The following is a 21,960-nucleotide window of genomic DNA, read 5'->3' on the forward strand; positions in this document are numbered from 1 at the left end:
GAAACTACAGTCTGTTAAGAAATGTCCCTCCTAAGAACACATGTTTAGTGTGGAAACAGTCTGGAAACTGTTGGTCATTCATTCCTTTATATCTCATATGTTCCTGAAAACTATAAAAGATAAGAGGCTTTGAATAATAGAGATCCATTTGTTTTGAGTAGTAGCAAGGGCAGAATTTTGGGTCACAGGAAGAATAAAACCTCCACATTTAAATGAAAATCTTCATGTTTTCAAATAAGCCATTTCCTGCAGCCTCTTTACACCTTTAACTTCTAATAAGATGTGTGATTTTGTGTAAGACTGACTTCTGTAAATCAAAGAAACTTCCTGCTGGCTTTGTTTATTCCATTAACTGGAATTCTGGAAATTTAACTGTCTGCACTTGCTGTGAGAGTTTCTTGTTACTGCCTCTTAGCAGTTTGTCAAAGCTATAAGCTATGTCTAAAAGTAATTGAGCCATGCTCTGTTGCAACTGAGACCCCAGCTTTGCCTCTGGAAAGAAGCAAGGCTCATCTGTTTTTAGGCAGGACTCGATGTGCTGGAGAGGCAGTGATGCTGTGTTTTTGTGCCTCTCAGACTCAGCAGCAAGTGTTGACAGTTCGGTTTCTGGACCCTCACAGAGCTTCTCTGGACTTACTCTGTGAAGCCCAGGCTGATCACCCAGATCCCACAGAACCCCTCTTGGCTCACCACTGAGGCCATTCCCCCTCTGGTTGGGGCAGGCAACAACCAGAGAGAGTGGGAAGGGTTAGTTAAATTTGGGGGCAGGTAAGTAGCTTTTAAATTATATATCCATTTCTACAGTATGGCATGTGAAGCTATGGGTTCAGCTGTTAAGAAATCTAATAATGAGTTTTCAAATAACATTTTTAATGCATGCTAAGTGTTCTTTTCTGACTGATTTCTTTTTACAGTTATAGATTTTTTAAAATATGTGCTATATGTATATAAACTTCATGTAAATTCAGAGTAAAGTAGGAGTAATTAGGTGCAAAATGTAATGGAATTGTAACAGTTCCATGTGCATGTTCTGGAGTCATTCATATTAAAATTTTAGAGTAGTTTGGGTGTGATACCTTTTCTCTGTGCAACTAACGATGTTGTTCTGGGAGGTAACAACACAGATTCAGAATGAATAGGAATTTAGAACATTGTAGTTTGCAAGTGAAGATGTTTATATCTCTAGAGTTATGTTTATATATTTGCCCTGAATGTTTTTTGTCTGTTATATTTTAGGAATGTAAAGCTGTTACCCTAGCTGTGCAGCCACGTTTACTTGATATCCTTTCAGAACATTTGTATTACGATGAAATTGCCATTCCATTCACGCGAATGCAGAATGAGTGTAAACAGCTTATTTCATCATTAGCTGATGCACATATTGAAGTTGGTAATAGAGTAAACAACAGTGTTTTTACAATAGATCAAGCTAATGACCTGGTGAGTAAAACAAAATGACCTTAATTTTAGATTGAGCATGAAATAAAGATTAGAAATTTGTCATGTGAGCAAACCGCAGAAACAGTAATTGGTTGAATCTGTCTGTGGCCTAATAGCCTGCCATCCATACCTTGTAGAAAAGTTATTTCATTGTATTGACTTTTTTTGAACTTTGGGGATGGAGAAGGAATTTTCTTTAAATCTCTGATTCTGACAAACCAGCATATCTCTATCAGAGAAAGCTGTTCCATTTTTGGGTCATTTCTCAGTTTTGCTTAAAACTGGTGGAGTAGAGGGGTGCCTAAGTGGCTCAGTCGGTTAAGGGTCCAACTCTTGGTTTCGGCTCAGGTCATGATCTCAGGGTCCTGAGGTCAGCCCTGCATCAGGCTCTGCACTCAGCTTGTAGACTGCTTGACTCTTTCCCTCTCCCTCCTCCTCTGTCCACCCTCTGCTTGTGCATGGGCTCTTTCTCTCTCAAATAAATAAAAACCTTAAAAAAAACAAAACAAACTGTAGTAGTATAGAAAAGACTGCTTCTGTGTAAGTTCCTGAGTGATTCTCCTCACTTCTCTCAACTTACAATAAAAACACTCCCAACGTAAAGAAAAGGTAAGAAGAGAGTTACACAGTGAACATTCATATACTCACCAACTAGATTGCATAGTTAACATTTTAGTAAATTTGCTTTATCACATATATATGCAGCCTTTTACTTACCCAGCCATCTGTCCACCTTATTTATTTGATGCATTTCTAAGTAAGTTGCAGATATTGGTATACTTCAGCATGTATATATATCATTAACTAAAATTCAGTATTTGCTTTTTGCTCTATTGTGAGGTGAAGTTTATTTACTATGAAGTACACAAATCTTAAACTATTTGATGAATTTCAGCAGATGGGTATACCTATGAAACCCAAACCCCTATCAAGTTACAGATATATACACTTCAATTCCTGCCTATCGTGCTCTCAAGTTCTGATTTTTCCTCCACCATAGATTAGTTTTGCTGATTCTAGAATTTCATATAATTGGAATCCTACACTCTGTGCTGTTTGGTATAAGGGTTTTTTTCAACATGATTTTTTTTTTTTTTTAAGATTTTATTTATCCATTTGACAGAGAGAGATCACAAGCAGACAGAGAGGCAGGCAGAGAGGGAGATAGAGGGAAGCAGGCTCCCTGCTGAGCAGAGAGCCCAATGCGGGACTCGATCCCAGGACCCCGGGATCATGACCTGAGCCGAAGGCAGCGGCTTAACCCACTGAGCCACCCAGGCGCCCACAGCATGATGTTTTTAAAATTCATCCATGTTGTTATGTGTATTGGTGATTCATTGTTTTTTTTATTGCCTTTTCTTATCTCCAAATTTTGAAGGTATTCACTACATTTTCTTCTGAAGTTTTGCAGTATTAGCGTTTATATTTAGATTTGTCATCCATATTGAATTAATGTTTATAGTGTGAAGTGCATGTTGAATTTTTAATTCATTTTTTATTTTATTTTATTTATTTTTTAAGATTTTATTTATTTATTTGACAGAGAGAGAGATCACAAGTAGGCAGAGAGGCAGGCAGAGAGAGGAAGGGAAGCAGGGTCCCCGCTGAGCAGAGAGCCCGATACAGGGCTCGATCCCAGGACCCCGGGATCATGACCTGAGCCGAAGGCAGAGGCTTTTAACCCACTGAGTCACCCAGGTGCCCCTTTAATTTATTTTTTAAAGGTTTTATTTATTTATTAGAGAGGGAGGGAGAAGCAGACTCCCCAGTGAGCAGGGAGCCCGACATTAGGCTCAATCCCAGGACTCCGCAATCATGACTCGAGTGGAAGGCTGATGATTAACTGATTGAGCTACCCTGGCAGGCCTCCTCCTGCCCCGCCTTTTTAAAAGATTTTATTTGAGACAGAGTGAGAGAGAGAGTGAGTGAGCATGAGTGGGGGGAGGAGCAGAGGGAGAAGCAGACTCCCTGCTGAGGCTGCAGGGAGGTGGGGGGCCGCCCCGGTTGCCGAGGGTGGGCAGTCCGTTCTAGGACGTTGCTAGGATCACAACCTGAGCCAAAGGCAGACATTTAACTGACTGAACCACCCTGGCACCCCTGCTTTTTAGTTTTGATATAGTCCCACTTGGTTTTTGGTGTTTTTTGTGTGTGGGTTATTTGTTTGCTTGCTTGCTTTTGTATGGAAATGTTTTCTTTTTAAAGCTGTCAGGGGCACCTGGGTGTCTCCGTTGATTAAGTGTCCAGGTCTTGATTTCAGCTAAGGTCATGATCTCAGGGTCATGGGATCCAGCCCCACTTTGGTCTCTGTGCTCAGCTCGAGTCTGCTTCTTCCTCTCCTCCTGCCCCTCCCCCTACTCGAGCACAGGCTAGCTCTCTCTCTTTAAAATTTTTAAAAAAAAAATTAAATATTTAAATTAAAGTAAATCTATCAGATGACCCGTTCTTCAAGCTTTTCACTTTTCACTCTTATTCAAACCTTACTCTTCAGTGAAACTACTGTTTCATCAGCTTAATTAGTCCATGGTTTTGACCTGGCACATCAGAATCTCAGAAAGAAAGTATTGAGGGAAGGGCTATTTATTTTACTTTAAAGTTTTTATTTTATGCCTGCATACAAGAGTACATACTATAAGATTCCATTTATATGAAGTTCTACAAAGGCTAACTTAACCTATAAAGATAGAAATTGGGAAACTGGTTGGGTTTTTTTGTTTTTTGTTTTTTGTTTTTTTTAAGATTTTATTTGTTTGGGGCGCCTGGGTGGCTCAGTGGGTTGTGCCACTGCCTTCGGCTCGGGTCATGATCCCGGCGTCCTGGGATCCAGTCCCGAGTTGGGCTCTCTGCTCAGTGGGGGGCCTGCTTCCCTTCCTCTCTCTCTGCCTGCCTCTCTGCCTACTTGTGATCTCTGTCAAATGAGCAAATAAAATCTTTTTTAAAAAAAAAAGATTTTATTTGTTCATTTGACAGAGAGAGAGATCACAAGTAGGCAGAGAGACAGAGAGAGAAGAGGAAGCGGGCTCCCTGCCAAGCAGAGAGCTCAATGCGGGGTTCGATCTCAGGACCCCGAGATCATGACCCGAGTCGAAGACAGAGGCTTAACCCACTGAGCCACCCAGGCACCCCATTGGCATCTGGGAAACTGGTTGGTTCTTAATCAGATGGGGAAAGGTGTTGACTAAAAAGAGGCAGGACTTTCTGGGGAATTAAAATGTTCTGTATTTTGATGAGAGAGGTAGTTACATGGGTGTATCAACAAACTTTACACTTTTGTTTTCTGTAAATTATGTGCAGATCATTCTATATAAATTATATCTGACCTAAAAGTACTGGTAAATAAAAATACTAGTCTTGGCTCACTTAAAAAAAGTTTTTGTTTTAATTTCAGTTAGTTAACACGGTGTTAACATTAGTTTTGGGTTTACAATGTAGTGATTCAGCTTTTTTTTTTTTTTTTTTTGGTAAAGATTTTATTTGAGAGACGATGAGAGAGGGAATACAAGCAGGGGGTGTAGGAGAGGGAGTAGACTTCTCCTGCCAAGCAGGGAGCCTGATGCAGGGCTTGATCCTAGGACCCTGGGATCATGACCTGAGCCAAAGGCAGATGCTTAACAACTGAGCCACCCAGGCACCCCATGATTCAGCAGTTCTGTACATCACCTGGTGTTCATCACAAGTGAACTCCTTAATCCCCATCACTTATTTCACCCACCTCCCTGCCCAGGAAGGGCAGTTTTATATTATTTCATTTATTATTATTTTTTTTTTCAGGAAGGGCAATTTTAAAATGTTAGTCTTAGTCTTGGCTTAGAGCCACTACTTCATTAATCTTTTCATTGACTCCCTATTTTTCTCTTATCTGTCAAAAGCAAGCATTTCCCTAAGATGTTTCTTTGTCACCATTCTCAAAATTTAGTTCTTACCCTTGTACTATGCTGTCTTCTCTTGATCTTTTGAAGTTCTTCTGTTAGGGATTTTTAGTTGGATAGCTCACTGTCATTTCAGCTTAACATAACTAAAACTGAAATTTTTTTTTTAAGATTTTACTTATTTATTTGACAGAGAAACAGCAATAGAGGGAACACAAGCAGGTGGAGTGGGAAAAGGACGAGCAGGCTTCCTGCAGGGAGCCCGATGTGGGGCTCCATCCCAGGATCCTGGGATCATGACCTGAGCCGAAGGCAGATACTTAATGACTGAGCCACCCAGGTGCCCCAGAACTGGAATTTTTTTTTTTTTTTTTAAAGATTTTATTTATTTTTTTGCCAGAGAGAGAGAGAGTGCGAGCGAGCACAGGCAGGCTGAGTGGCAGCAGAGGCAGAGGGAGAAGCAGGCTCCCCGCCGAGCAAGGAGCCCAATGTGGGACTCCATCCCAGGACACTGGGATCATGACCCGAGCCAAAGGCAGCTGCTTAACCAACTGAGCCACCCAGGCGTCCCGTGGAATTTTTTTTAACAGTAAAATGCCTTTTCCAGTTGCAAATCTTGCTACCATTTCCTTTCAAAAAGCCTCATATGTTTATCTTTTCTCTGATTTCATTGCCACAACCTAAGGACCTTAGTACTTTTATGACTAGGTCCTGAGTCATCTCTAAAGCTCCCCGTGATCTCTGGTCCATTTCATCTCCCCTGTTGTGCCAGGCTTGTAAAGTCCTTTAGTTCCACTCTGAAGGCATCCCTCTTCTACTTAAAAACATTATTTTTGTTTTCCTTGATTTTTTAGTTTTTTCTTTCTTTTCATACCTTCTCTAAATTCCTCATCTCTTTTCATTATTTCTCAAACTTTCACCCTTTTAGCATAGTTCATGTTTTTCTTACAGAAGTGTACCATGCTCACTCACCTCTTGTGCCTCACTCATTCTCACTTCTGAGTCTGAGCTCCTGTTTCGTTTGTCAGGAATTCCCTACCCTCAATCCTCTCTGTGTTTATCCTAGGTTCATCTCTTTAATTCTTCCGTCTGCAGCCTATACTCAGGTCATGATTAACTGTTCTCAGTTCCCTGGACAGTGCCTCACTTTGCACTCACCACCTCACTCTCTTTGCCAAGATGTCCTTACAACTCTGGACTTAACCCATCCGTTAAGAACCATATCACAAGAGGCCACCTGAGTGGCTCACTTGGTTGAGCATCCAAGTCTCGGTTTCTGCTCAAGTTTGGGCTTGAGCTACTTTTCCCTCTCCTTCTGCCCTCTCCCCCTGCTTGCGCTTGCACCCTCTCTCCCTCTCAAATAAATAATTAAAATCTTCAAGAAAAATAAAAATCACAAGTGCTGACTTCATCTTGCAAGCCTCCACTAATCTTACCCTCTGAGAAAAGTTAAGCAACACATGTGTCCCACAGTAACTTGCATTTATCTCAGTTATATGTTGCATTCTCTTTACTTATACATCTTTCTCCCTTATTAGTCTCTGCATTTTTTGAGTGTGTGAAGACATTGGGTCTTACTCATCTTTTAGTATTTTTCAGTAGATACTTGTTGAATGCGTGAATGAATTAATGAATATGGGGTTATTGGAAAGCTTTTCCATAGCTTAGAATCCTTGAAAATTGACAGAATCTTAGTATATTTAGGACAGCATTTTCAAACTTTAAGCAGTGAAATCTTGTTTCCAATAAATCTTAGGCAGAATGCAAATAAATAAAATGAAGTAGAAAGTATAAGCTATATTGATTGTGTTTCTTTGTAGTGAGCAAATGGACTAGGTCAAGCAGATATAGCTCAACTTAAAGAGTTTTGTATTTTATAAGCATAAAAGGAGATCTTGATGGTGTGCCTGTTTTGTTTTTCATAATAAGAGGACAGTATTATCGGTCTTGTTCATAATAAAATTATTTGTAAATCTGAAAAATTAATTCTCCATTAAAATTTAAAAATTAAAAAAATAAATTAAAATTTTTTAAAAAATTAAAAATTTAATTAAAAAAATTAAAATAAATTAAATTAAAAAATTTAATTCTCCATTTAAAAAATTCTTCAATGTTACAGGCTTCTCTAATATTTATCAGACTGGATCTATTTATAGAGCCTCTGTAAGATTACAGTTACCTATCAAACAAGAAGACTATTTTTGTTATGTAAGCCGTTACACAGTCTTTAGATGTTAATTTAAAAAACATGCTCACACAAAAACTTGTACATGAATCTTCATAGAATCATCATTCAATATAGTAGCTAAGGGGCGGAAATGTTTTTCAACTAATGAATGGATAAATACAATATAGTGTGGGATATTATTTGGCAAGCAAAGGGAAAGAAATACCACATTCAGGATGCCTGGCTGGCTCAGTTGGTTAAGCGTCTGCCTTTGCCTCAGGTCATGATCCCAGGATCCTGGGATCCAGTCCCATGTTGGGCTCCTTGCTCAACAGGGAGCCTGCTTCCTCTGCTGGACACTTCCCCTGCTTGACACTTCCCCTGCTTGTGCACTCTCTCTCTCTCACTCTGACAAATAAATAAAATCTTTAAAAAAAAAAAAACTATAAAAAAGGAAATCTCACATTCATCTCTACAACACTGATGAACCTTGAAAGCATACTAAATGAAAGGAACCAGTCACAAGAGATTCACACACTATATTAGTCCATTCATATGAAATGTGCCGAATAGGCAAATCTATAAAGATAGAAAATATATAAGTGGTTGCATAGGGCTGGAAAGAAATGAGGAATGCTTGCTAATCTGGTATGAATTTTATATTGGGGATGATGAAAATGTTCTAAAATTGTGATGTGCAACTCTGTGTAGAATAAAAATCGTTGAATTATACACGTTAAGTGGGTGTATTGTATGTCAAGTATATCTCAAATTGTTAAAGATGTATTGAACAGTCATTTAATGTGGCTTGTAAAGTAGTCTGATATCACAAGGTTATAGCTTTAGGCAACTCTTGGTGAGTAAAACATTCGTGACTGTTGGACTAGTTTCTTTCCCCTTTTTTATGTATTCCCCCAAGCTCCCAGCATTTTCACGAGAATGGAGGTCAAAGAAAGAATGAAAATAATGCAGTTAATACTTAGCCACTTACCGATAGCTGGCCCAGAAGTTTTTTATTTTTATTTTTATTTTTTTATTTTTTAAGATTTTATTTATTTATTTGACAGAGATCACAAGTAGGAAGAGAGGCAGGCAGAGAGAGAGGGGGAAGCAGGCTCCCTACTGAGCAGAGAGCCAGATGTGGGGCTCTATCCCAGGACTCTGAGATCATGACCTGACCCGAATCACCCAGGCGCCCCTGGCCCAAAAGTTTTTAAATTGAGAAGAGTATTTTTCCGTGAAAGGAAGTTGGTGAGATTTGGTATTTCTTAATTTAGTTTATATTTGCTGATAGATTTCTCATTTCTCCAAACTACTGTGTTGGCATTCTGTGTAATTTTCTATTAAACTTATTAGATATATTTAAAGGATAGGTAATTTTGTTAATTTCCATAGAGAGAGAGAGAAAAAGAGAGAGAGAGAGAGAGAGAGTGTGTGTGTGTGTGTGTGTGTGTAGTTGACACACCAGTGTTACATTAGTTTGAGGTATATGACGTAGTATAGGCTATGTAGTCAGTGGTATTGTGGTGGTGGTACATGAACACTTATAGAATACGGTGTTATAGGGGCGCCTGGGTGGCTCAGTGGGTTAAGCCACTGCCTTCGGCTCAGGTCATGATCTCAGGGTCCTGGGATCGAGTCCCGCATCGGGCTCTCTGCTCGGCAGGGAGCCTGCTTCCCTCTCTCTCTCTCTGCCTGCCTCTCTGCCTACTTGTGATCTCTGTCTGTCAGATAAATAAATAAAATCTTTAAAAAAAAAAAAAAAGAATACGGTGTTATTGTTAAGTCAGATAAAAATTTAAACTTGGGGGGCGCCTGGGTGGCTCAGTGGGTTAAGCCGCTGCCTTCGGCTCAGGTCATGATCTCAGGGTCCTGGGATCGAGTCCCACATCGGGCTCTCTGCTCAGCAGGGAGCCTGCTTCTCTCTCTCTCTCTGCCTGCCTCTCTGTCTACTTGTGATCTCTCTCTGTCCAATAAATAAATAAAATCTTAAAAAAAAAAATTTAAACTTGGGAGATTTTTTTTTATTTTTTATTTTTTTAAGATTTTATTTATTTATTGGACAGAGAGAGAGAGATCACAAGTAGGCAGAGAGGCAGGCAGAGATAGAGGGGGAAGCAGGTTCCCCGCTGAGCAGAGAGCCTCATGTGGGACTCAGTCCCAGGACCCTGAGATCATGACCTGAGCCGAAGGCAGAAGCTTAACCCACTGAGCCACCCAGGAGTCCCTAAACTTGGGAGATTTTAGACATTTAGTTTACTGAATACTAAAATAATACTGGATATTGTGGAACTTAAAATTGAAACAAAGCTTGCTGTTGCCCTTTAGTTTACAGACTATTTAGGATTGATGTCATTAATGATTTTTAATTTCTCTTTTTTTAATAGGTCACTGCTGTTTTTAATGAAGTCACATCATCTTTTGATTTAAATCCTCAAGTGTTACAGCAGTTAGATAGTAAACGACAGCAGGTCCACATGACAGTTACAGAGACCAACCAGGAGTGGCAAGTGCTGCAGTTGAGAGTGCATACTTTTGCTGCATGTGCAGTTGTGAGTTTGCAGCAGCTTCCAGAGAAATTAAATCCTGTCATAAAGCCATTAATGGAGACAATTAAAAAAGAAGAGAATACACTAGTACAAAACTATGCAGCTCAGTGCATAGCAAAACTACTTCAGCAGTGTACAACAAGGACACCCTGCCCCAATTCAAAAATTATTAAAAACCTTTGTAGCTCACTTTGTGTGGACCCATATCTAACTCCTTGTGTCACATGTCCAGTACCGACACAAAGTGGCCAGGACAATTCTAAAGGTATATATCTAAACCTACATTTGGGGTAGAGAACCATTTAAATTTGTTTTCATTTACTGTAGGTATCATTTAAGCACAAATCCAGTTTATGTTGGAGTTTTTTCCCATTTTGCATTTACTGGTAATCAAATAACAACCCTCTAAACTCAAACCACTCCTAGAAGACCTAAAAGACTTGATATTTCATATGACTGAAATCTGTGAGATAGGTTTAGCCCTACCCTCTCTTTCCAGACCATTATTATAAGAGTTTACTGTTTATGGGACTAGAAAACTTAATTGTATCAAATGTTGAATAAAAATTTCTTCCTATAAAACTCTGGTTTCTCTAATTTAGTGCATGTCTTATAAGTGAACTCTGTTACCTTTAGCAAATAATGTGTAGCCATTCTGGGGGGAAAATGTGTAGCCATTCTGATTTCATCTGGAAAACAAGAATTGCTCTCTGCAGGCTAGTATCAAGGACCGGTGTTTTTTTACATGCCTTAATCCTATGTGATTTATTTTTTGTTTGTTTATAAGATTTTGGAAAAGCAAATTACTCAAAATGTAATAGATTTACAAGTTTGGCGCAGTGTAGGTCATAACAAAATGTGAACAAACTGGAAGAGAGGGTGGCATTTTGAATATCCTCATCTTAAAACTGTAATAGGGTAACAATCTCCCTCCCTTCCCCCCTCCAACCCCTAGTATTATTTGAGCCAGTAATATTTTGCACGGTGGTCAATGTTTCTGAATTTATGGTGACCGTGGACATTTCTTTAGAACTTGCTTGCAATGTTTTTTGTTTCTTTTTATGCCTAGAAGCAGTCATTTATTTTTAAAAAATTAACATACTTTAACTGAAGGCTCAAAATAATTTTTGCATGTCATATTTCTTATTAACATGATTTTATAATTTTATATTAAGTATGGTCCTATGCAAATATCAAAACATTTAACCTAATGTTGTAAATTATTGACTGTTTTGTTACTATCTCATTGACTAAAGAAAATGTCATCCGCTTATAAAAATTGAGGTTTAAAGACATAGTTTTAAAAATACGTTTTATCTCTTTTGGAGCAGGAAGCATTTGGTCACCTCTATTATGCTTAAAAAGTTATTTAATTTTTTTTCCTTTTAGGATCCAACTCTGAAAAAGATGGGATGCACCATACAGTCACCAAACACAGAGGTATAATTACACTCTACAGGCACCAGAAAGCTGCTTTTGCTATCACAAGTAGGCGAGGTCCTACCCCCAAAGCAGTAAAAGCTCAAATAGCAGATCTTCCTGCAGGAAGTAGTGGAAATATCCTTGTTGAACTTGATGAGGTAAATAGTTGTTTTGGGTTTTTCTGATGACTATGCTTTTTAAACAGATATGTTCTAGGTTGAGAGCTAAATTGTCATATGAGCATCCATTATTATATTTTTAAGTGATAGAACTGGAATTAACCTTTTGTAGTAATTCCACAACATGATCCAGAAAGACTGCAAACTTCTAGTGCCAGATAATTATCACCTGCTTGACTTTTAGTCAGCCTGCAATTTATTAAATGTGTGATATGAGGGATCTAAATTTATTTTTCCATATGAATAGCTAGTTATCCCACTGTTGAATCCTTTCCTGCATGGTTTATAATGGCACCTCTGTTATATATCATGTTTTATATATGTGAGTATCTATTGGGCTTTCTTTTCTGTTTCATTGGTGTACTTGTTTACAGCACAGTCTTCTTTAAGGACAATTAAAAAGTGGTTTTTGAAATGTTTATAGTCACAGTATTAATGGTAGAATGATGCTCTAGGTATCTCCTTTGGTTGGTATGACATAGAAACTTAGTTCAGGGCACCTGGGTGCCTCAGCTGGTTAAGTGACTGCTTTTGGCTCAGGTCATGATCCCGGGATCCTGGGATTGAGTCCCACATCGGGCTCCTCCTCCTTTGTAAAGAGCCTGCTTCTCCCTCTACTTCTGCCTGCTACTCCCCTTCTTGTGCTCTCTCTGTGTCAAATAAAATCTTTAACAAAAACAAACAAACAAAAAACTTAGTTCTGCAATAAATTACCAGTGCTGAAAGACATGTGTCTAATATATTTCTGTAAAATATATTTTAGGTTTCTTTTAATTTTTTTAAAAAGATTTTATTTATTTGACAGAGAGAGAGAGAGGTCACAAGTAGGCAGAGAGGCAGGCAGAGAGAGAGAGCCCTACGCAGGCCTCAATCCTAAGACCCTGAGATCATGACTTGAGCTGAAAGCAAAAGCTTAACCCACTGAACCATCCAGGCGCCCTAGGTTTCTTTTTTAAATAAAAAATCTTACCTTCTTACCTGTGTTTTTTCAAAATATTCTGTATATATCTTTTTCACTGATTCTATTCTTACCATAATAATTTTAATTAAAAAATTTACTATGATTTTGGTATTTATATCTCTATAGTTTATATAGTTCTTTCTTTAAAAAATAATTGTAAAAATATATGCATCTTTCTGGGGGGGATAGTTTTTTTGTATTAGGATGAAATTATTGCCAAGTAAGAGCTTATTAATCTTATTATTAGATTCAGCAGATGTTTTTATTATATCCTTTAAGTGAATATAAATATAAGGACAATTTATTTTATCTCCTTCTCCTTGGCTGGTAAGTTTCTTTGGGGCAGGGAGCAAGGGAAAAAATTGTCACTTAGGACTGTCTCTAGAAACTGCATATTCTTCTTCTCCTATTTTTCAGCTCCAAAGGAGTATTTTACTTTGGATGGAAAAATCTAGTTTGGGGTTTTATGCCCATGTAAATTTAATTATTGAAAGACATTTGTAGTGATAAATACGTTTATAGTTGCTTAATTGGTGAATGGTAACACCATGAGTTCTTAGATGGTAACTTTCAAATTCTCTTAATAAAATTTCAAACCCATTATGCTTTTTTTTTTTCCAAACTCTCTTATCAGCTAATATTTCATTTTAGGCCCAGAAGCCTTACCTGGTACAGCGAAGAGGAGCTGAATTTGCCTTGACAACCATAGTGAAGCATTTTGGTGGTGAAATGGCAGTGAAGTTGCCTCATCTCTGGGATGCTATGGTTGGTCCATTGAGGAATACAATCGACATAAGTAATTTTGGTGTGTACATATTTCTGAGTTGGACTTTAAAATACTATTTGCAAGGTGATACACACTTAAATCAATATATCTTAATAGATGGAAAGTCCCTCTTGGAAAAGGGAGATGGTCCTGCCCAAGAACTGGTGAATTCTCTGCAAGTTTTTGAAACAGCAGCAGCTTCAATGGATTCTGAACTTCATCCCTTGGTAACTAACTAATGCAAGTGTAATTTTCTTCTAATAAAACAAGCGGTTTTATTAAAAAGTCTTAAGGCTTAAAATGTGTAACTTTGATGTCATCCCTAGCAATTGCATTGTCTTTTACGTGGTATAACTAGATTCCTTCTTTATTGACAGCACATTTCTTGTGGGCTTTGAGGCAGAGTTTGGTGCATGAATGTTAGAAAACTCACTTTGGGAGCTTAGAATATGGAGCATTGGGGACAGGGCTCTGATACAGAAGTCTGGTATAAACAGAAAGTTACAGCCCTATTAATTTATGCCATATTTAGTAATATAGCTCCAAGAAAGGAAGAACACAGGTAATAAAACTTCTTCCTAAGATAAGTGTAAAGGTAGAGGAAGTTACCTGAGTTGAAGCTGTTCAATGGCAAAGAATATTGGTTTGTGTTTTTTGACTATTAAATATTTCTTTTTAAAAAATTGTGACGGAGGAGAAAAACAGACTAGAGAATTAAATATCTGGTTTTTCCATAGAAGGAAGCAGTATTCTTTCCATATAACTGTAGTAGGAACTCTGCAATTTACAGTGCTGTTAAGTGTGCTAGCTCCAATTCCCTATTCATATCTAACAGAAAGGAGTGAATCTAGGAGAAAGAAGAACAAACCTTTTCTGTTTATATTATATAGAGTAATGAAGTTATATCTTTCTACTTGTTTAATTTTGCTGATTTATCATTAGTAGAGAAGGGCAGAATCCATCTGTATGCTCTCACCCTTCTATGATCAGCTTAACATTCATCTGAGGTGTAAGGCTAGTCTGTTCACCATTAAGATTAATCCTGGTATTCCATGCAGCAGGCATTTATTAATGAGATATATCATGCTTTTGTGATTATAATGCCTGAGGTAAGCCAGGAAGCTGAAATGGGAAATACCTACCAAAGGAAAGTGTCTAGAACAAATTAGGATCACTTAACCCAGTGAGTAAAAAGTATGTATCTAGGGGTGCCAGGTTGACTCAGTTAGTTGAGTATGTGACTCTTGATTGGGGTCATGAGTTCAAGCCCCGCATTGGGCATAGAGCTCACTTGAAAAAAACAAAAACAAAAACATATGTACCTAAACCTAGCCCAGAGCTACCAAATTGGGAAGGGACTGGTGATCACGTGTGGTGTCATTTCTCCAATGTCAGGAGAATCTTACAGGTACCTATTATGTGCACCCTGATACCTTAAGAGAAAAGAAACAGAGGAGAAGTGATGTACCTTTTCGTTTAAAGAGTTTCAGAAACCTTAGATTGGATTTAGATTAATTTTTTATTGAGGATGTTTTGACAATAATGTTTGAGGAGCTATTGGAGATATTCTTGGATTTGTCATTTTAGAATATTAAGAACCTCTGAGTATGGGCTGTAGTGTTATATTTTAAACAGTAGATCCCCTAATGAATATTCTGATTGTCTTAAACTTTTTGTTTTTAGTTGGTACAGCATTTGACCCATCTTTATACGTGCCTTCAATATCCCAGCACTGCAGTGAGGCACATGGCTGCTCGTTGTGTAGGCGTCATGAGCAAAATAGCTACCATGGAAACAATGAATATTTTTTTGGAGAAGGTTCTTCCATGGCTAGGAGCAATTGATGATAATATCAAACAAGAGGGTGCAATTGAAGCACTTGCATGTATCCTTTTTTATTTTTAAAACTTTAGAAATTGTATTCATTTTACTTAAGGTTGGCTCTAGTAAAATTCATTAATTCTTTTTTTTTTCATTAATTCTTTTAAATGTTCATAAATAATCTGTCTTGTTCCAAAAAGAAAAATACTCTGTTATATTTTATTTTGAAGTATCTTTATATTACATTATAAATACATTGCAAATATATTTACATTTTATTTTGAAAATTTTCACAGAGTTTGAAGAATTACTATTTTAAGAGTTCTTTTTTAATAGGCAAAAATAATTTCAGGTACTTTATAAAATATATTTCTAGTAACTGATCTATTGGTTTATAATCAGTGTTGTATTAGTACTAATCAGACACTGTGTATGTAGTCTGTATTTTATAAACATAGTATGTTTTCAAAGTTCATTATATGGGTGGAAAATGACTAACTGTACTAAATAACTAGAAATACACAGACAAGATTTTTGCTATGGGTACAGCATCCATTGGCATTCTTTAACTCAAAGTTACTGAAAGAAATGTGGATGGAGAGCAAATCAGTAGAAACTCTGATTCAGAAATGCTGAAGAGTGCAGGAGTACTAAACTTATTGGGCCCTGCTGTGTCCAGTTTATGACTGTCGGGATTTTGGTTGGAAATTTGGAATTAATCTTTGAGTGGCATTGAATTGTGCTCCCTTGCTTGCAGTGTTACTCGTTTTATTACGGTATTGGAATTCTAGCAACGTATGAGAATCTCTCTATGAGAAAAACCTAATTAAAACTTCCTCCAGCCTCTTTCAGGTGAAAAGCCTGATTTTATAGACTTTATCAAGAGAAAGTTACATAATACTTACAAAGGAGAACAGTGTACAAATGCAGTTATAATTGAATCATAGATCTCAAGGGATAGTCTGTTCCCTTGTGATGTAGATGAGAAAATGGAGAACCATTTTAGAAGTTAAAATCTTGATATATTTTAATATATCAAAATATATATTTTGTGAAAACATTAACCTCAGAAGTTTGGAAATTTCCTTAATAACTTACTCAGGTGTAATGGAACAACTGGATGTTGGTATTGTTCCATATATTGTCCTTTTAGTTGTGCCTGTGTTGGGAAGAATGAGTGATCAGACAGACAGTGTAAGATTCATGGCTACACAGTGCTTTGCAACACTAATTAGACTCATGCCACTTGAGGTAAGTTGAAATACTTGGTTTATAGACTTAATGTTTTCTATAATTTCATCTGTAATAACTGTAATTTTTTTAAAACAATGTCAGGTTAAAAACATTGTGAATATGTGTACAAGCATTAGGAGTTTTATACTTTAATGGAAATACATATATCTCTATACCCATATATATATAAACGTGTGTGTGTGTGTTTATGGTTTTAAGTAAAACTATGGTTCCTAAAAGAATGATCATTTATTGATGCTATTCTAGGAACAGAATTGTTCCTAAGTGTCCCTGGTAACATCAAGGTAAAGATTCTGTGCCATCATTTTCATGAAAGGTAAATTTGAAAGATGATAAGAGAAGGTATAAAAAGCAAATGAAGTGTCTGTGGGAGTGTGGAGAAAGCAGACTAGAAGGTTAGTTGGAGAATTTTGGAGTATTCGTGGGCTAGAAATAAAATATGTGGCCAGTATTGGAACTAGAAGTGGCTTGAAGCAAGGGAAGGACCAGGACCCTGTCACCAAACTACTTAAAATATTTTGATGGGATTTAAAAAAAAAAATTCATTTGAGAGAGATACAAGCACAAGCAGAGGGAAAGGGAGAAGCAGACTCCCCGCTGAGCAGGGAGCCTGACATGGGGTTTGATCCCAGGACCTGGAGATCATGACTTGAGCCAAAAGCAGACACTTAACCACCTGAGCCACCCAGATACCCTATGAGATTTTTACAGTTCAGGAAATCAGTAGATACACAATTCATCCATGTTGTAGTATGTATTAGTACTTTCCCTTTTTGGCCAAATAGTATTCCATTGTATGGATGTACCACATTTTGTTTACCCACCAGTTGGACTTTTGGATTTTTATTACCTTTTGACTATCACAAGTAATGCTACTATGAACATTTACTTAAAGTCTTTGTGTGAATATATGCTTTTATTTATTTTGAGCAGATGTCTAGAAATGGAATAACTGGATCATATGATGTTGAACTTTTTGAGAAATTGCCAAACTGTTTTCCAAACTGTACCATTTTTGATTCCTACTTCAAAGTATAAGCATAAGTTGGAAAACCTCTATTAAAAAAAAGTTTGCCTATGCCTGCTGAACTTGAAGATTCCCATCCCAATAACCCAGCAAATTCATCCTAGATATATAGCCTAGGGAAATTCATACACATGTAACAAGACCTATCTTTAAGAACATTTATTATAGCATTATTTATTGTAGTCTAAAACCACTTACATATTCATTATCGGTGGAGTAGATATATTTAATTGGATGACAATGGTGATGATACTACAATAGAGTGAACAAAATAGAAAAAACAATATTAATCTTTAACATAAGATTCTGTTTTTATGATGTTCAAAAATAGGTAAAGGTACACGGGATGCATACTTATGGGATAAAGGCATAAAGAAAAGTAAGAAACAGGTTGCCATGAAAGTCAATAAAGTGATTACCTCTTGGGGAAAGGAGAGTGGGTTGTCACTGAGAAGGAGCGTATGGGATCTTCTAGGATTATGGCAGGGCTATTTTTATTGACATGGTAATGGTTATAAAGTTGTTTGTTTTCTAAAACTACATTTATTTATATATTTCTCTGTATGACTTATTCCACAATAAAAAGTATTAAAATAACTACTATGACAAAAAGAAATACTAGACTATGGGTGCCTGGGATGGCTCAGTCAGTTAAGTGTCTGCCTTCGGCTCAGGTCACGATCCCAGAGTACTGGGATTGAGCCCCGCATCAGGCTCCTTGCCCAACAGGGAGTCTGCTTCTCCCCCTGCCCTTCACCCTGCTTGTTCTCTCTCTCTCTCTTTCTCTCTTTCTCTTTCTCAAGTAAATAAATAAATACTTTTAAAAAAGTACTAGATTACTCTATTGAAAGACACAAGTCATTTCCAGAATAGTTTCCATCTTCTGCTTCCAAGGTGTTACTTGTATTTTTTAATTCTTTGTCCTTGCATCCTCCTCTATTTGTAAACTAAATTGTTAGTTCCCTTTGGCCCTTTGTCACTTTGGAATCAATGAGTGATAGGAAACCACCATGTGTTCTTTGAGCAATAGAGTAGATGCCGAAAATGGTGTTTTAGGAAAATTAATCCTAACAGCTGAAAGCAGTTTAATAGTTATTAGGAAAATCAGTTTAATGGCTGTTTATGGATTAGAATGGAAATACCCCCAAACAGTGCCCAGTCCACTGTGAGGTGCTAAAGTCTTTTTTAGAATTTATTTTTAAGTAATCTCCACACCGAACCTGGGGCTTAAACTTATCACACTGAGATCAAGAGTTGCACATTCCTTCAACTGAGCCAGTTGGGCATAGGAGTCTTTTTTTCTTTTCTTTTTTTTAAAGGCAGGGGGGACTAACAATATTTGGTAGCAGATTGGCAAAGTAAAGAGACTTTGACCTTTAGAGATTGAGAAAAGATTAGGAAAATTCTCTTTGATGTCAGAATTAAAAGAATGTGATCTATGTTTTACTTTTGGCCATGACCAAAACACAGGGACCAGGGCACCTGACAGGCTCAGTTGGTGGAACATGCCGCTCTTGATCTTAGAGTTATAAGTTCAAGTCCCATGTTGGGTGTACAGATTACTTAAAGATAAGATCTGCAAAAGAAAATAGAAAAACCAAATTTATCTTCCTATCTTAACTAGAAGACTAAACAAAATGAATTAAAAAGTGGTTTTCAGGTATTAAACAATAGGCAACAGAGGACAGTGATTCATGAGAGAAGAGAAACAAATGAAGTCGAGCGCCTGGGTGGCTCAGTTGTTAAGTGTTTGCCTTTGGCTCAGGTCATGATCCCAGAGTCCTGGGATCGAGCCCCACATCGGGCTTCCTGCTGGGCGGGGAGCCTCTTCTCCCTCTCCCACTCCCCTTGCTTGTGTTCCTTCTCTCTCTGTGTCTCTCTATGTCAAATTAATGAATTAAATCTTAAAAAGAAAAGAAACAAATGAAGTGTCCTAGCTTGCTGCCTGGAGTGAGTTTCCAAGCCGTAGGGTAGGGAAGTGAAACCTAAACAGAGCCTCAAAAGCATTACCAAATTGAATGGTCAAGAGTTCAGAGTGTAGGTAGGACAAGATGGTTAGAATTTGAAAGGCAGAGTACCCAAGAGTAGTACCTACATGGAGAAGAAGCTCCAAAAGTCCACACTAGGGTTGAGTACTCATCTGGGAATATTTATGTTTGAGACTAGAAGAAAAGGATGTTTGAAAGGCATAGGTGGAACAATTCCCAGAGCTCACAAAGGGCTAGGAATAGTTTGTGTTTCCATCAGGCTGAAATCAGAAGACCTTCCACCATTTAGAGCATTAACGACAGTCTTTAGAAGTGTATTTCCTGTGTGGTGGGATCAAATGAGCCCTTCGCAAAATGCTTATTTGGACCTACCTTAACAAAGCTTTAAAATAAACCTCAAAAGGAGGATTTAAATGATTTCAAGTAACTTAAACTGTATCCTAGAAAATAACTCCAATATTAAAACCGAAAAATCCAGCACCCAAGAACGTAAATGATGTTTGGCACCCACCAAAAAATGACCAAGTATGAAAATATATCCAATAACCATCAGAAAGGTCAGTCAATAGAAACAAACCCTGAAATGACCCGGAGAATAGAAATAGTAGACAAGGACATTAAAATATACCCCATGTGTTCAAGAAGTAGAGGAAAGCATGAATGTAATGAAGAAAGTAAAAGATAAAAGGACAAACCAAACTGAACTTCTTTTTTTCTTTTTAAGATTTTATTTACTTATTTTACAGACAGAGATCACAAGTAGGCAGAGAGGGTGGGGCAGTGGGTGGGGGAAGCAGGCTCCTCACTGAGCAGAGAGCCCAATGCGGGGCTCGATTCCAGGACCCTGGGATTATGACCTGAGCCGAAGGCAGAGGCTTTAACCCACTGAGCCACCCAGGTGCCCCCAAATTGAACTATTTAATGAAAAAATGTAATTATAAATAAAAACACTGGATGGGATGGATAGCAGATTAGATACTGCAAAAGAAAAGATTACTGAGTTTGAAGATGTAGCAGTAGGAATAAGAATATCATGCAGGTATATCTGTTCTACTATATCTTGATTTCCTCTCTTACATCTTCATAGGAAGAATGTGTACTTTTCTGAAATACACACTGAGAAGGATTCAGGGAATATCAACCAGTGATTTTGACAAAAGCTTTAATTCCGTGCACTATTAATAACTGTTGCTGATTTTACAGGAATTGGAATGAGGATGATACTCACAAGAACAATTCCTGGCACTGAGTAGCATTTATGACTCTTGGGCTTAGGGTTTCGTTGTTAGGAAATGGACCTCGTTATACAGCCTTATAGCTGGTTGTCACCTATTTAAAAAATTCCCTGAAGACAGATGTTTGAAAATTTTGTTACTTCTTTAAGAAGCACTGTGCTCATTTTGATGATTATCATTATGCTATTGCTATTAGATGTGCAAAAGTGTTAGTTTCTATCTTACTACATAGAGTTGTTAATTCCAAAACCTTTTGAAAAATATAAGGAAGCTATTTTTTTTTTTTTAAAGATTTTATTTATTTATTTGTCAGAGAGAGAGTGAGCGAGAGCGAGCATAGGCAGACAGAGTGGAAGGCAGAGTCAGAGGGAGAAGCAGGCTCCCTGCCGGAGGGCAAGGAGCCCGATGTGGGACTCGATCCCAGGACGCCGGGATCATGACCTGAGCCGAAGGCAGCTGCTTAACCAACTGAGCCACCCAGGCGTCCCAAGGAAGCTATTTTTAAGACTCAGTGTACATACTTTTTTTCTCTGATACTGTTTCTCATATTATATGGAATATATATTTTAATTGACTTTAATTGAATTGTTTCCAGAATTTTACATTTCTTTCTCCAACCCCTCCCCCCCAGGATTTTGCATTTCTTAACTTTAGAGACACCACAGGGCAGTAGTTCTCAAACTTTTTTTTCTGAGGATCTCATTACATTCTTAAAATCAAAGACCCCAAAGAGCTTTTATTGTATTTTCTGTAATAGAAATTAAAACTGAGAAATGTAAAAAGGATTTATTCATTTAATAAACCCATTAGATGTTACCATCGGTAGCATTTTTAAATGAAAAATAACTTTTTTCTAAAATGAAAATAAGTGAGAAGAGTGAAATTGTTTGATATGTTTGCCCTAATAATAGATAACTTGATTCTTGTGTTTGGGCATTCACTCTGTTGCAAAAATGTTTCTTGGGTTGAGGGTATATGAAGAAAGTCAAGCCTCAGAGATAGGTAGTTGAAAAAGTGAGCAGTATTTTGACAGCCTTTTCAAATAATTGTGGATGTTCTTTTATCTGATGGCATACCAAAACTCAAAAGGAGAAAGCTTATTAAATTTATGTGCAGTGTGGAATCTAAAATCCTATCGATGACTATAAAATCTATGTTAAAATTTATTGGTTTATCTTAGACTTTTCAGTAGCTCTTTTACCCATACATGTTTTTTTAAACATAAGCATTGGTCATTTGGAAAACAGTAGTTCACTGAGTTATGTAAATCTTTTCAAGTTGGTAT

General features: G+C 37.4%; 2 protein-coding genes across 5 annotated transcripts in view; one reads left to right on the top strand and one right to left on the bottom strand.

The window, feature by feature from the left end:
- The window catches only part of FGFBP3 (fibroblast growth factor binding protein 3), a 130,624-nt gene that overhangs the window by 68,648 nt on the left and 40,016 nt on the right, over positions 1–21,960 (bottom strand). The gene's annotated exons all lie outside the window — the stretch shown is intronic.
- The window catches only part of BTAF1 (B-TFIID TATA-box binding protein associated factor 1), a 97,930-nt gene that overhangs the window by 54,366 nt on the left and 21,604 nt on the right, over positions 1–21,960 (top strand). For both annotated transcript variants that reach the window (XM_032311686.1, XM_032311688.1), the window contains 7 exons: positions 1,237–1,440; positions 9,861–10,287; positions 11,412–11,602; positions 13,236–13,389; positions 13,468–13,577; positions 15,034–15,235; positions 16,274–16,422. In XM_032311686.1, coding sequence (XP_032167577.1) covers positions 1,237–1,440; positions 9,861–10,287; positions 11,412–11,602; positions 13,236–13,389; positions 13,468–13,577; positions 15,034–15,235; positions 16,274–16,422 — 1,437 coding nt within the window. The remainder of the gene's footprint in view (positions 1–1,236; positions 1,441–9,860; positions 10,288–11,411; positions 11,603–13,235; positions 13,390–13,467; positions 13,578–15,033; positions 15,236–16,273; positions 16,423–21,960) is intronic.

The sequence above is a fragment of the Mustela erminea genome, chromosome 14 (genome assembly GCF_009829155.1).
Source record: "Mustela erminea isolate mMusErm1 chromosome 14, mMusErm1.Pri, whole genome shotgun sequence".
Lineage (NCBI taxonomy): Eukaryota > Metazoa > Chordata > Mammalia > Carnivora > Mustelidae > Mustela > Mustela erminea.